General features: G+C 63.7%; 2 protein-coding genes across 2 annotated transcripts in view; both read left to right on the top strand.

Annotated features, from left to right (window-relative positions):
• The window catches only part of BAIAP2L2 (BAR/IMD domain containing adaptor protein 2 like 2), a 31,084-nt gene extending 25,602 nt beyond the window's left edge, over window positions 1-5,482 (top strand). Inside the window, exons 9-14 of the mRNA XM_039246175.1 lie at window positions 173-317; window positions 493-718; window positions 3,516-3,638; window positions 3,993-4,200; window positions 4,760-4,803; window positions 5,013-5,482. Coding sequence (XP_039102106.1) covers window positions 173-317; window positions 493-718; window positions 3,516-3,638; window positions 3,993-4,200; window positions 4,760-4,803; window positions 5,013-5,088 — 822 coding nt within the window. The 3' untranslated portion in view covers window positions 5,089-5,482. The remainder of the gene's footprint in view (window positions 1-172; window positions 318-492; window positions 719-3,515; window positions 3,639-3,992; window positions 4,201-4,759; window positions 4,804-5,012) is intronic.
• Window positions 5,483-7,916: 2,434 nt separating this feature from the next.
• Window positions 7,917-12,010, top strand: SLC16A8 (solute carrier family 16 member 8). The gene is made up of 4 exons (XM_039246094.1): window positions 7,917-8,216; window positions 8,742-8,885; window positions 9,139-9,966; window positions 11,697-12,010. The coding sequence occupies exons 1-4, from the start codon at window positions 8,003-8,005 to the stop codon at window positions 12,008-12,010; spliced, it is 1,500 nt and encodes a 499-aa protein (XP_039102025.1). The 5' UTR covers window positions 7,917-8,002.
• Window positions 12,011-13,423: the final 1,413 nt, after the last annotated feature.

Consider the following 13,423-nt stretch of genomic DNA (forward strand, 5'->3'; position numbering starts at 1 on the left):
CTGGGCCCGCCTTTCCGCCCCGGCGCGGCCTCGGCGCCCCCGTGGTGGCTGGGCCGCCCCCAGAACCCCTACGCCGACGTCTGGGACTGGGGGTGGGGGCTGGACTAGGGTGCCACGGCCGCCCCCCTCCCCCCTCCCCGCCCCACCCTCCCCTGCCCGTCTCCCCTCGCAGCCCCAGAGGCCACTGGCAGAGTTCAGCTCCCCGCGCAGCCGGCAAGGCTCCGGCTCCTACGGCTCCGGCCCCGAGCCCGCCGAGGCGCGGTCCGCGTCCCAGCTGGAGCCAGACCGCCGGGCGCTGCCCCGGACGCCGTCCGCCTGTGAGTGGCCGCGGCCCCCGGAGCGCAGAGAGAGGGCCGGGGACCCAGGGGACGGGTGGGTTGGTGGGGAGGGAAGAAGAGGCACTGAGGCGGCCCGGCAGCAGGCGCCTCGAGGGCGGCGGCGGCGCCGAGCCGGCCACCCACGTGCCGCCGCGCTCTCTCCCCGGCCCCGCAGCCTCGCTCTACGCCGGCAGCACCCAGCGCTCGCGCTCCAACTCCTTCGGCGAGCGCCCGGGCGGCGGGGGCGGCGGCGGGGGCGCCCGGAGGGTCCGCGCCCTCGTCTCCCACTCCGAGGGCGCCAACCACACGCTGCTGCGCTTCTCGGCCGGAGACGTGGTGGAAGTGCTGGTGCCAGAGGCCCAGAACGGCTGGCTCTACGGCAAGCTGGAGGGCTCATCCACGTGAGCGGGGGGGGGCCTGGGGCGCAGGGGAGGGGTTGGAAGGAGGCCCCGCAGGCCTGGGCTCCGGCCCGCCCGCCACTTCCCCGCCCCCCACCTCCTCCACTCCAGGTCCGTAGACCGTTCTCCCCTCCTCCCGTACAGCCCTCGGTTTCCTCATCCGGTCAAGGGGGAAGAACCTCCCCGCTGAATACAGGGTGGTGGCCCTTGAGGGGAACGAGAAGGTCCCCTCTTGCGCTGCCAAACACTGCAGAAAACCCACTGCTTGAGCACTTAACTGTGCGCCCCGCAGGGCGCCCCTCTTTACCCGGAGACAGTTCCCAGAGCGCTGATGCAGGCTGTGGGCATGGTGGCGGGCTCCCCCGGGGCCAGGTCCAGAGGCCAAGCTGGGACGTTGTAGGCGACAGGCCAAGTTGTGCAGTCATGTGCAGTGAAAGTCCTCAAAGAATTCACATCGAGGTTGGTTCTGACACCATGAAGGGAAGCGGGAGGTGGTACTCTGTGGTCGCTGCAAGCCTGGAGGAGAGCAGGTGTCCGCAGCCAAAAAGGGAGTGTGCGAGGAAAGGCGAGAGCTTGCTGGAGCCAGGCAGTGACCCGCACCGGGCTTTATGGACAGGAGACTGCGTGGTGCCCGCTCGCACTCATGCTAGGGGGAGAAGGAATGAATAGAGGCCTGAGTGAATGAACGGAGGCTTACAGGGCGGAGTCAGCAGGTGCACGGGAAAGTGCTTGTAGGGGTGGGAGTGTGGGTCAGTGGCTGTTGGGCAGGCAGAGGATGGATGGGGCTGTCAGTCAGTGGATAGTGGGCAGAGGGAAGGTGGATGGGGCCAGTGGACAGTGGGGAGGTGGAGGGTGGATAAGGCAGGTGGTGTGGATCGGACAACAGTGGGCAGGTAGAGGGGGGTTGTGCGTCAGTGGATGGTGGGTGGGAGAGTGGAGGGTGGTGATCAGTGGATGGTGGGTGGGTGGAGAGTGGATGGGGTGTGGTCAGTGGATGGTGGGTGGGTGGAGGATGGATGGGAGTGTGGTCAGTGGATGGTGGGTGGGTGGGGACTGGATGGAGGTGTGGTCAGTGGATGGTGGATGTGGTCAGTGGATGAGTGGGTGGAGAGTGGATGGGGGTGTGGTCAGTGGATGGTGGGTGGGTGGGGACTGGATGGAGGTGTGGCCAGTGGATGGTGGGTGGGTGGGGACTGGATGGAGGTGTGGTCAGTGGATGGTGGGTGTGGTCAGTGGATGGGTGGATGGAGAGTGGATGGGGAAGTGGTCAGTGGATGGTAGGTGGGTGGAGACTAGATAGAGGTGTGGTCAGTGGGTGGTGGGTGTGGTCAGTGGATGGGTGGGTGGAGAGTGGATGGGGGTGTTGTCAGTGGATGGTGGGTGGAGAGTGGATGGGGTGTGGTCAGTGGATGGTGGGTGGGTGGAGACTAGATGGAGGTTTGGTCAGTGGATGGTGGGTGTGGTCAGTGGAGGGTGGGTGGGTGGAGAGTGAATGAGAGGGTGATCCTGTGGGCAGGGAGGATGCACGGATGTGGGGTGCATACACAGACTGGGGTGTATATGAAAGGTATATGAATGGGCTGGTAGAGAGGCAGGCAGGTGGGCAGGAGCTCATGGACGGATTAGGGACGGGTGGTCCGTGTGTGGCTGCCCACGTGGATCCTGGATGTGTGATGCAGGGGGGGATGATGTGTGGATGGAGGGGTGGAGGACAGGGGACTATTGGATCAAGACCAGAAGGATGGGCTGGCAGGTAGAGAGATGGCCACAAACACCAGGGTTGGAAACACCTACTTTGTGGACCCACACAAGTCCCCACAACAGGCGTATAGCAGACTTCCTGGGGACCTGAGTGGAAAACCGCCTTGACTGGTGCTCTCAACCCACGTTCCTGGGACTTTGTTGTTCTCCCTGTGCCTCACGGGGCAGGGGAGAAGATGGCAACTTTTATCAGTGGGCACTTGATGGTGAAAGCAGAAGTAAAACGTTTGGCAGTGGTTTTTTTTTTCTGAGTTGAAATAGCTTCCAGTTACCTTTAGGCGAGAACGCTGTTGATTAGGTTTGGAGGTCTAAGGTGGCTTTGGGGAGAACACTTTCCCAAGTGCTTTGCAAGAATCTGGTGGTTTCCGTGGGGTCTGAAAAAGCTAAGGGACATCACATGGTGTGCCTCTCCCTGAGCCCTGGCTGCTCTGGAGACGCGATAATGAGCCTCCGGCCAGGCAAAGACTCTCTAAGGCCAGGGTGCCTGGGGTCACCGGAACCAGAGTCCTAGGGTAGAGGGAAGCGGCAGGGCTGAGGAGGAAAGGGCCCTGGATGATAGTCAGGCACCGTAGGCTCCAGTGCCCCTTCCCCTGGCTCGTACAGTTGCCTGTGATCCTCGGCCCCCACCCTGTGCCCTTCACAGTCACCCTGTGATCATCCGTTTGCAGGCCGTCAGCCGGGCTGGGGGACTCTGGGGAGCGGGAAGTGCATCAGGCTCTCTGCGAGCCCTCACGTGGTGGGTGCCCCGTGAGTAGAGAACGAAGCCGGTCACCACATGTCCTTGGACACATTTCTTTCCTCCCTGGACTTCCAGCTCCTCCCGAGGTGACCTAGCCCCTGGTGGGACATGAAGCTGGCCAGTTGGACTTGAAGGTGGAGAAGGTCTCCTTGAGGGATTAAATGAGTAACTCGGGGGCAAAGCCCTTCGAGCAAGGCCTGGCGCACAGCACCGCCCAGTATCTGTCTGCTCCCGGAAGTGTGGTTTTGACCCCTGTTGTTGGGCCTTCTGCCTATGGGACCCCCTGCCTCCACCCCGCAGGAGCGGCTGGTTCCCCGAGGCCTATGTGAAGCCTTTGGAGGAGGTGCCCGTGAACCCCATGAACCCCTTGAACCCAGTGACCTCCATGAACCTGATGAACCCTATGAATGAGCTACCTTCCAGGTACCCGGGTGGTCAGAGGTGGGGCCGGGGTGGGACTTCAGGGGGCGGTCCCGCCCCCCAGGGGGGACATCTGTGAGTCACAGTCCTACGTGCTCCCAGCCTCCTTTGGCCCCTGGAGGAAGGGGAACCCCACTTCTCTACATGCCAAAGTCATTGCATCCATGCCTCTGCCACCTCGGGGGACTGCCTCCAAGTGCTGTAGCCTCCCCTCCCCCAACCCTCTCCCCCCTGCCATGCAAGGGAAGAAGCTGTAGGATGCTGAGGGGCCCAGCAAGATCAGGGGTGGGGGGACGCAGCAGGGGCCTGACGCCTGACCCCCCCCTCCTTTCCCGTCCCTCCATCCTCTGGACTCAGATCCTACCCGCTCCGGGGCAGCCACAGCCTTGATGACCTCCTGGACCGGCCAGGCAACTCTACGGCATCCTCGGAGTACTGGGATGGCCAGTCTCGCTCCCGAACCCCAAGCCGGGTCCCGAGCGGTGCCCCCAGCCCTGCACCTACGCCCTTGCCCAGCAGCCGCCGGAACAGCATGGGCAGCATGGGGGTGGCGAGTGACGTCAAGGTGAGCCCCCTCCGCCCCCAGCCTCTCCCCAGCCCTGCGCCGGTCCAGCGGGCTGGGAGACTGGAGACTGGGTAACCCTCACTGCTTTGCCACTGGCTGGCTGGAGGTGGGGCCCTCCCACCCCAGCCTGTTTGCCCATCTGCAGGGAGGTGTGGGATGGACTTCTGAGCCTGGGGCAGAGGGTAGGGGGGACGCATTCTTACCAGGGACTGGAGCCCCCGTGGCCCTGCTGGGAGCACTGGAAAAGGCCTGTCCTTCCTGCCTCCCAGCAGAGGCAAGACCAGGGTCCTGGGTGGGAGCCTGGGCTGGGGCTGGCTGGGCAGGACCGGGGGTGGGGTGTTGGCGGGGAGAGCAGCTGGAGGCCCGGCCCAGAGGCTTCTCCAGTCTGAAACCCAGAGAAGTCTGGGCTTCGGAACACCTGGGCCTCATTTCCCAGAAGCCTGGCCTGTAGGGGCCTCTGGTCTGGTCCTCTGCCTCCCTGGAATGGGGAGTTGCAGAGGTGGGGGCTCACTCGTCCCTTCCCCCTCTAAACCTGGCCCTTCCTCCACCCTCACTGCAGAAACTTACGTCCTGGGAGCAGCACCCTCCAGAGCTTTTCCCTCCGTGAGTCCTAGAACATTCTAGAACGGGAGTCGGGGGGGTGGGGGGGACGTGGCTCAGCAGGGGCTCCTGGGGGGGAGATGAGATGAAATAGGGGCGAGAGTTGACCAGGAGGTGGGGTTGGACACTGGCTCAGGTGCCTGGCGACCTCCCCCGGAGCCCGAGCCAGCTGGGGACCTGGGCCCCTCTCACTCTGACCTCTCCCCTCGCAGAGGCACAAACCCCTTTGCCACCGTAAAGCTGCGGCCCACAGTCACCAACGACCGCTCAGCGCCCCTCATCCGCTGAGGCGCCCTCCTCCATCCGGGGTCTGAGCTCGCCCGCCCCCCCCACCACCCCCGCCCAAGGGGTGCCCGGAGCTGGTGGCGGCAGCAGGAGGAGCAGCAGTGGACCCAAGAAGCCGGGGCCCTGACACTGGGGGTGGCTGCCCCTCCCGCGCCGCGCCCCCAGCCTGAGCAGCTCTCAGGGGGCTGGCCTGGGGGCTGGGACCTTCAAAATAAAGCAGGCAGAATGGAGGACGGGACAGTCTCTTCCGCTTTAAGGGCCCCAGGACTCTCTCTGGGGACCTGCCTCGTGCACCGCACCCCCTTTCCCCTCCTCTGCCCCAGCAGGGAGGAGCCCCGCGCCCCCCCTTCCCCACCCCCCATATGTCCTTCTCTTTAACTTTTGTAAATGGGGAGAAATAAAGCAAGTGGACACAGCAGCAGGACTGGCGGTGTGTAACTGGGGGGACAGGAAGGGGGCGGGGCATGGAGGCCTCCCACTGGAGAACGGGGTCCAGGAGGTCCTGGGGGTCACTGGTACTTCCCTGGGAGGACTCGCTCACTCACAGCCCCTCACATCCCTCTCTCTCTCTCTTTTTTTTTTAAGTTTATTTTGTGACAGAGAGAGTACGGGAGGGGCAAAGAGAGAGGGAGACAGAGAATCCCAGCACAGAGCCCGATGCGGGGCTTGAACCCATGAAACGCGAGGTCAGGCCCTGAACTGAAACCAAAAATCGGGTGCTCAACAGACCAAGCCACCCAGGCACCTCTCACGCCCCTCGTTTTAAGCAAATCTTTAGGTCCGCCCAGGAGCCCGGGGGCTCTAGCCACCCACACCTCCCGCCCAGTCTCTTTGCTGCTGTGGTGGCCTCTCCAGAGGCAGAGGGGTGGCGGTGGCCAAGGTCCCTGACCACCAACAGGTCACTCTTCCACAGCCTGGGACACAGCACCCTTTGTTCTGGCCCCTCCGCCCCCCCCCCTCGGTCCCAGGCTCTCTGACCTGGATTAGCCTGATCCAGGGGAAAGCCTCGGAGGCCCCTCCTGGAATGTGGTCTGGGGGTGGGGGGCAGGCAAGGCGCTGAGGTGAGTAGGGCTGGTGGGGCCTCTCGAGGGCAGGGCTGTGCCCGCAGCACCTCTAGGACCTGCCCCTGCCCCCCCCAGACCAGGGCTCTGTGCCTCCTCTGCTCAGCGGAGGGTCCCCCTTATTATCTCTTTAGCTCTGCTGGGAGGGCCCGAGACAGGGACCTCCACCGTGGGGTCCAGCCTGGCCCTGTGCTGCGGTCACCGCCCTGTCCCTTCTGCCTTTCCAGGCAAAAGCCTCTTAGAGGGGTGGGGGTGGGGCACACTCTAAGCCCTAGGCCTGCGGGAGGGAGCTGTGGGTGAGTCTGGCCAGCGGCTGATCTGTAGGCAGCCCTGGGGGTCTTCAGCGGCGTGGCCCCCTCAAGCTAGGCTTCCCAGGGGGGAACCGGGGGCAGCCCCTCCCTGTAGGCCTCAGGAGATGTGAGGCTGGACACCCCAACCCACAGCACGGCTCAGGTGAGTATGGGGCAAGGGCTGCCAGGCCCACCCCCTTGTCCTGGTCTCCGAGTGGCTGCAGCCATGGTGAGGGGACAAGAGGCGGGAAAAGCTGGGACCCCGCCCTGGTCAGAGAAGGTCAGAGTCCCAGACACCCACAGGGCTCTTGATGCTCCCCAGGGTCAGGTGCAGAGGGGCGGTGGGAGAGAAGGAGGCTTCTGCCCCAGCTGTGGGCTGGCCCACCCTACTGGGGAGGCCCACCTGCCTCGTCTTATAGGGGCGCATGAGGCTGCTGTGTGAACCCCTGGGTGGAGCCCCAGGCGTGTGAGAGACCTCAGAGCTGTTTTCTGCTTGTGGAGGGTTTGGGGGGCTGCTAGGGGTTCGGAGAGCAGGTCTCTTTCTTGGTGGCCTCCTCAGAGGTCCGTCTCTGCCCAGCGGAACCAGAGATCTGATCGCCCCCTCCCCCCCAACCAAGACTCTTGGGGTAATCCATCACCCATCTTACAGATGGCAAAACTGAGGCTCAGCTGGGGAAGGGGAACTGCCCAAGTCACAGAGCAAATCCGTGGCTAAGCCAGGGGGATCCAGAACTCCGCTCCCTTGGCTCCTGAAACAAGGCTCATATTCTTACATGTTCTTTGGGCTTTTTTTTTCTTATTTTTCATAAATGACAATAGTCATTTCTGATCTTTTTTTAAAAATATTTTTATTTATTTCTAGGAGAGAGAGAGAGAGAGAGAGAGAGTGAGCAGGGGAGGGTCAGAGAGAGGGAGACACAGACTCCGAAACAGGCTCCAGGCTCTGAGCTGGCAGTCAGCACAGAGCCCCACGAACCCACGAACCGCAAGATCATGACCTAAGCAAAAGTCGGACGCTTAACCGACTAAGCCACCCAGGCGCCCCAAGTCATTTCTGATCATTGAGAAAAACTAGGAACATATGGCGAGGCCAGGGCAGAAAAGAAGCCCCAGCCAGCTTGCAGCTCTGCCCCACGCATGGGGCTGGTTTGTTGGTTCCTCTGTGCTGAGACCCTCACACCTGCACGCCTGGAGCACTGGTGATTCCCAAGCACATGGGGCGCACGCTCACTGGCCCGCCCTCCCATTCACCAGCAGCCCCTCTCCTGCCGCCACCAGGTCCCTGGGCAAGGAGTGTCTTCCAGAGGGAGTCTTCCTCAAGTTCAGATTCAGGTGGGAGCGATTCTATCATTCTCCCTTCATCTTCCACAGGCCCCTTGGAGGAGGGGAGATTTGGGGTCAGGTGTTGCCTGGGCTTCCCCTCTTGACTCATTCCCTGAGCAGGGTTCATGTGGGTAGCCCCGTGCCTCAGTTTCCTCACGCTGGGCCTCCGTCCCCCTTTCTTGTCCGGGCTACAGACCTTCGCTGCTCCCTCTCGTCCCCCTCCTCTAAGCAGAAGCAGCAGCGATGGGCGCTGGCGGCCCCCGACGGGGCGCGGGCCCCCCCGACGGCGGCTGGGGCTGGGCCGTGCTGGGCGCCTGCTTCGTGATCACGGGTTTCGCCTATGGCTTCCCCAAGGCCGTGAGCGTCTTCTTCCGCGCGCTCATGCGCGACTTCGGCGCGGGCTACAGCGACACGGCCTGGGTGTCCTCCATCATGCTCGCCATGCTCTACGGCACCGGTCAGCGCCCCCTCGCGGGTCCCTCCCCCAACCCCAGGCCCGGGATTGAGAGTGGGGATCAGGGACCAGGAGACACAGATCCCATGAGCATCCCCCAGACCCCTCGGGGAGGGCGTTTCTTCTGTGAAAACGCTGGAAACGCCAGAGAGGGGGGAGGAAAGGGCAGGAAAGGGGCAGCGGCTCGAGGTAGACCCCACACACTAGGGGGCCACCTGGCAAGCGCGGCCACCCAGCCGGACCCTTCCGTTCCTGCCCAAAGACGTAGCTACGCCCGCTCATATTACAGGTGGGGAAATAGACCTAAGTAAGCTTCCCGCTCCCCTGAGCCCTAACCGCCTGTTGAGGGGGGGAAATGCTGGCGTTATCCTGGCCAAGCACTTGACCTTGGCCAGACACTGCCCTCTCTGAACCGATGGTGACATTATCCCTTTGAGCCGTTTTCTGGGGCTGGGAGGTGCAAACCCCGGAGCGTCCACGGGAAAAGGGATTAGTCCAGCCTGAGCGGCGCCCGTGTCCTGCCCACAGGTCCAGTCTCCAGCATCCTGGTGACCCGCTTCGGCTGTCGCCCGGTGATGCTGGTGGGTGGGCTGTTGGCCTCTGCGGGCATGGTGCTAGCATCCTTCGCCACGCGCCTCCTGGAGCTATACCTGACCGCTGGGGTGCTAACAGGTGAGGGCGGCCACTGCACACCTCCCCTACGCGGATGGGGGCTGGCCGTGAGGGTGGGGGTCAGGAGACCTTCCTGCAAGGCCTTCTGTCCTCGGTTTCCCCTCGAAAGGCGGTCCTCGAAGTCCCATGGCTCAGTTTCCCCCCGGGGGTCTGCCCGCCCTGTCGGAGCCTCACCCCCCGCCCCCACTCCTGCCCCGGGGGCTGGGGCTGGGGCGCCCTCTGGGAGCCCGGCACAGCGCCGCCTCGCCCGCAGGCCTGGGCCTGGCCCTCAACTTCCAGCCGTCGCTCATCATGCTGGGGCTGTACTTCGAGAGGCGGCGGCCCCTGGCCAACGGGCTGGCGGCGGCGGGCAGCCCCGTGTTCTTGTCGGCGCTGTCACCGCTCGGCCAACAGCTGCTCGAGCACTTCGGCTGGCGCGGCGGCTTCCTTCTGCTCGGCGGCCTCCTGCTGAACTGCTGCGCCTGCGGCGCCGTCATGCGACCGCCGCCCGGGCCCGGCCCGCGGCCGCGCAGGGACAGCGCCGACGACGCTCCCGGGGAGGCGGAAGCGGACCGCGCCGGGCTGCGCCTGCGCGAGGCGCCCCCTGGCGGCCGCGCCCGCCGGCGCCTGCTGGACGTGGCCGTCTGCGCCGACCGCGCCTTCGGGGTGTACGCCGTCACCAAGTTCCTGATGGCCCTCGGTCTCTTCGTGCCCGCCATCCTGTTGGTGAACTACGCCAAGGACGCGGGCGTGCCGGACGCCGACGCCGCCTTCCTGCTGTCCATCGTGGGCTTCGTAGACATCGTGGCACGGCCGGCGTGCGGCGCCCTGGCGGGCCTGGCGCGCTTACGACCTCATGTCGCCTACCTCTTCAGCCTGGCCCTGATGGCCAATGGGCTCACGGACCTGAGCAGCGCGCGCGCGCGCTCCTACGGCGCCCTGGTCGCTTTCTGCATCGCCTTCGGCCTCTCGTACGGCATGGTGGGCGCGCTGCAGTTCGAGGTGCTCATGGCAGCCGTGGGTTCGCACCGCTTCCCCAGTGCTCTGGGCCTGGTGCTGCTCGTCGAGGCCGTGGCTGTGCTCATTGGACCTCCCTCTGCCGGTGCGCCCCGCGGGAGGACGGGGTGACGGGCTAATGTCTCTAGATAGAGGAAACCGCCCCTCTGTCCCAGATGGACCTTCCAGGGACAAGGGGAAGGGACCCATTGGCCAGGGAGACAGCCTAGGGGGTGCCCCCCCTTCCCAGGGCCAGTTAGCCCCTCCTCCAAGCCAGTACTGCTAGGTCTGGGTGAGGACGGAAAGGCCAAGAAAGGTCCAGGAAGAAGCCACCACCGACCCCTGCTGACCCACTGGGTCATCTCAAGCGTGGGCACAGAGGACTTGTGAAGTGCAGGTGCTTCTCTTTTTGCGGATGCGGGGAACTGAGGCACAGAGGTCTAGACCAAGTGCAGCCCTCAAACTGAGCAGAGCCCCGCCCAGTGCTAGATGCCCTTGCCTTTGGAACACCGCCTCTGAGTGCCTTAGTGTTGCCAGCCTCTAAGGGTGACCATGATAGACGGTGTTTGAGGAACCAGCCGGGAGGCCAGAAGCAGAGTGGGGGTGCTCAGTGTGCACATGGGGTGGTCCCCACGGGGGGCCCAGGGAGGAGCTCTCTCACTGGTCCAGGGGGCCATGGCCAGGCCCTGCCCTCGCTGGGTGCAGCTGCTCTGCCCTGACACCATCTGGACCTTACACTGCTCACGCCCACTGGACACTCTGCGGTCATCGCCTCTTGGAAATGGCCAGGAGGAGAGGCTGGCATGAGGGCGGCCTCACAGGGCAGGACAGACCCCACAGGAGAGGACGCAGGACAGTATGGGGCACATTTAGGGGACAGTGTTCCTATACAAGTGAGGCAGGAATTAATTGAGCTTGGGAAGGGGGGGGCATTAGGGTTCTCCTGGGTGGTCAGGTTGTCCCTGAACCAGCAGGGAGCCTGCCTGAGGTCAGGCTGTGGGACAGAGGAACGAGGGGAGCCTCCTCTGTGGGGCCTGGGCTGCCCCTGAGATAGTGAGCTGCCCCTCCTCCCAGGGCTGGGCTGGCCGAGTGCCCCCATCAACCTCTGTCATCTAAGCTCCGTGTAAGGGTGGCCTCCAATCCCACCACCAAAAGCCACAACCCTCCCGCCCGTCCCCTCCCTCCCCCCGCAGATGCTCAGGGATTCATCTTCCTTTTTCTCATGTGACCTGGGGGGTGGATCTAATAGAGGGTAAGGTGAAGGGCACCGCTGCGCTGAGCACAGGAGGGGCAGAGCAGAACTGGCAGCTGGCTGGGCAGCGCAGGAAGGCAAGTTTGGGAATGGTGCCCGGGAGGAGGGGCTCAGGGGGGCAGCCGGCTTGGGGGGACACCAGGAAGCCTTCCCGAGGCCACGGAGCTGTCGACCGAGGGGTCTCAGCCTGGGGTGGTCAGCCACAAACATGCCGAGAGAGAATGGAGCCCGCAGCGAAACCACTCTCTGGGGGGAAAAAAATTTTGCAATGAAAAGATGTTCCTGAGTCTGAAAGTACTGTGTGCCTGATAGAAAACGTGGAAATTACAGAGGAGCTAATACAAAGACTTAAGAAATTGAGGTCCAAGGAGGTGGTGACATTTTTAAGGTCTCAAATGGCAGAGCCTGGGTGGTGGCCGGCATCTGTAGAATGGGAATAAAGACTAGGGCGGGTGTCTGGGTCACTCAGGTGTTAACCCACCCAAGCGAGGGAGGGCACCATCCTTTAGTTGAGGTTGTGGGGAAGGGTAAAGGGTGGGGCTCCCCTCAGACCCTTACCTCCCCCTCCCTGCCCGCCCCCCCAGGCCGCCTGGTGGACGCCCTGAAGAACTACGAAATCATCTTCTACCTGGCCGGCTCTGAGGTGGCCCTGGCTGGCATCTTTATGGCTGTGGCCACCAAATGTTGCCTGCGCCGCTCTAAGGACACCCCGCCCAGCCAGGGTGCCCAGGGCGGGGCCAGCGACGCCGAGGACGCTGAGGCCGAGGAGGACGCTGAGGCCCCGCAGGCTGAGGAGCCCGGCAGCCTCCAGGCCCTGGAGGTGCCAAGCCCCGGGGGGGCCGGGCCGGTGGAACCGAAGGTGGAGGCAGAGCCGGGCACGGCCCCTGAGACTGGATAGCTCAGAGGCCCTAGGCGAGGTGGCTGGCGACTTTGGGAACGGCGCTTACTCTCCCAGAGCCCTGGCTGTCCCAGGCAGGGCCTGGAGCACTGGAGGCTGCTTTGCAGTGGTCGCCCCGGGGGTCCTGGGGTGGGGTGGGGGGGGGCTCCCTCCGTCGTCTGCCCAGCAGGCCACGGCCAGGCCGTGCCCTCGTGTGGGGGAGCCGCTATGCACCCCCAGGCGCCGGACCTGTGTGAAACTCAAACTCATAAAGCTCAGAGGCAAGACAGTTCTGTTCCTGTGCCTTTTGGCAGCTCTGGCTGCTCCTTCGGGGTGGGAGGGGCGGGGGAGGGGGATTGAAGGACCCGAGAGGCCCTGCCCAGGGCCCTCTGGCACGGAAGCTGTTGGGGAAGTGGCACAGAGGGAGAAGGGTGGGGTGTGGAGGGGGAGGTGTTCTCGGACTTAGGGGCACTACGGCCTCGCTTGCACTTTGACTTTTGACATCTTGCACTTTGATCCAAGCGCAGGGAGCTCCGTGTCTCTTTCTGGCCAGGAAGCCTCGGGGACCCAGTCCCCCTGTGTACTTATTCTCCTCCTGCAAATCTGACACTTGTCCTTGCTTCTCTCCCTCCCGATCATGGGTGTGGAGATCCAGGCCCAAGAGTGGGAAGGAGTCTTCCCACCACAGAACCCAACTATTCAGCCATAGGCTCCGGAGAGCCCATCCCACCATTGACTCCCCCCGCCCCACACCTCCATGTCGGTCTTATTTTCCACCCAGGCCCCACAAAGGTGTGGGAAGCCCTCCGGGTGCCTGGCCAGCTCACACAGGTCCAAGGTTCTCCCGAGTCCCCAGAGCAGTGACGACATTTTATTTAACACTTGACCATGCCAGGCACTAAATCCTTTACAAATGTTAACTCCTCAGATGCTCGTAATAGCCCAGTAAGGCAGGGACCACTGTTGGCCACAATCACAGATAGGGAAACTGAGGCACAGAGCGGTTAGGGAGTAGCTCAGGGTTGGAGAGGCTGTGACTGGAATCCAGGCGGCTGGCTGCAGTCTGTACCCTTGACCTCCAGGCTGGCTGTTCCTCCAGGGAGGCGGTCTGGTCTGGCGGCTCTGGGGGACCCAGGTGGACTCCCAGTGACAGCCCGTTCCTCCCTCCCAGCTCCCAGTCCTGCCTGACAGTCCCATTCGGGCTGCCGCCCATGCCCGGCGGACTCCAAGCTAATTAGCAGAAGGCAGTTCTCCCCACCCTCCCATTAGACTCTGCCCACCCCTCACAGCCTTTTCCCTTCTCAGGACAACCATGTCATTCAGTGTTCAAACAGGGACACCTTCAGAGTGTAAAGGGCCACTATTAATTACACGGGACCACAGGTATAGACTGCGACTGCGCGGCTCACAGCACACGCGGCCACCCTATTCCCA

This window comes from Hyaena hyaena, unplaced genomic scaffold (assembly GCF_003009895.1).
Source record: "Hyaena hyaena isolate Hyena2069 unplaced genomic scaffold, ASM300989v1 scaffold_280, whole genome shotgun sequence".
Lineage (NCBI taxonomy): Eukaryota > Metazoa > Chordata > Mammalia > Carnivora > Hyaenidae > Hyaena > Hyaena hyaena.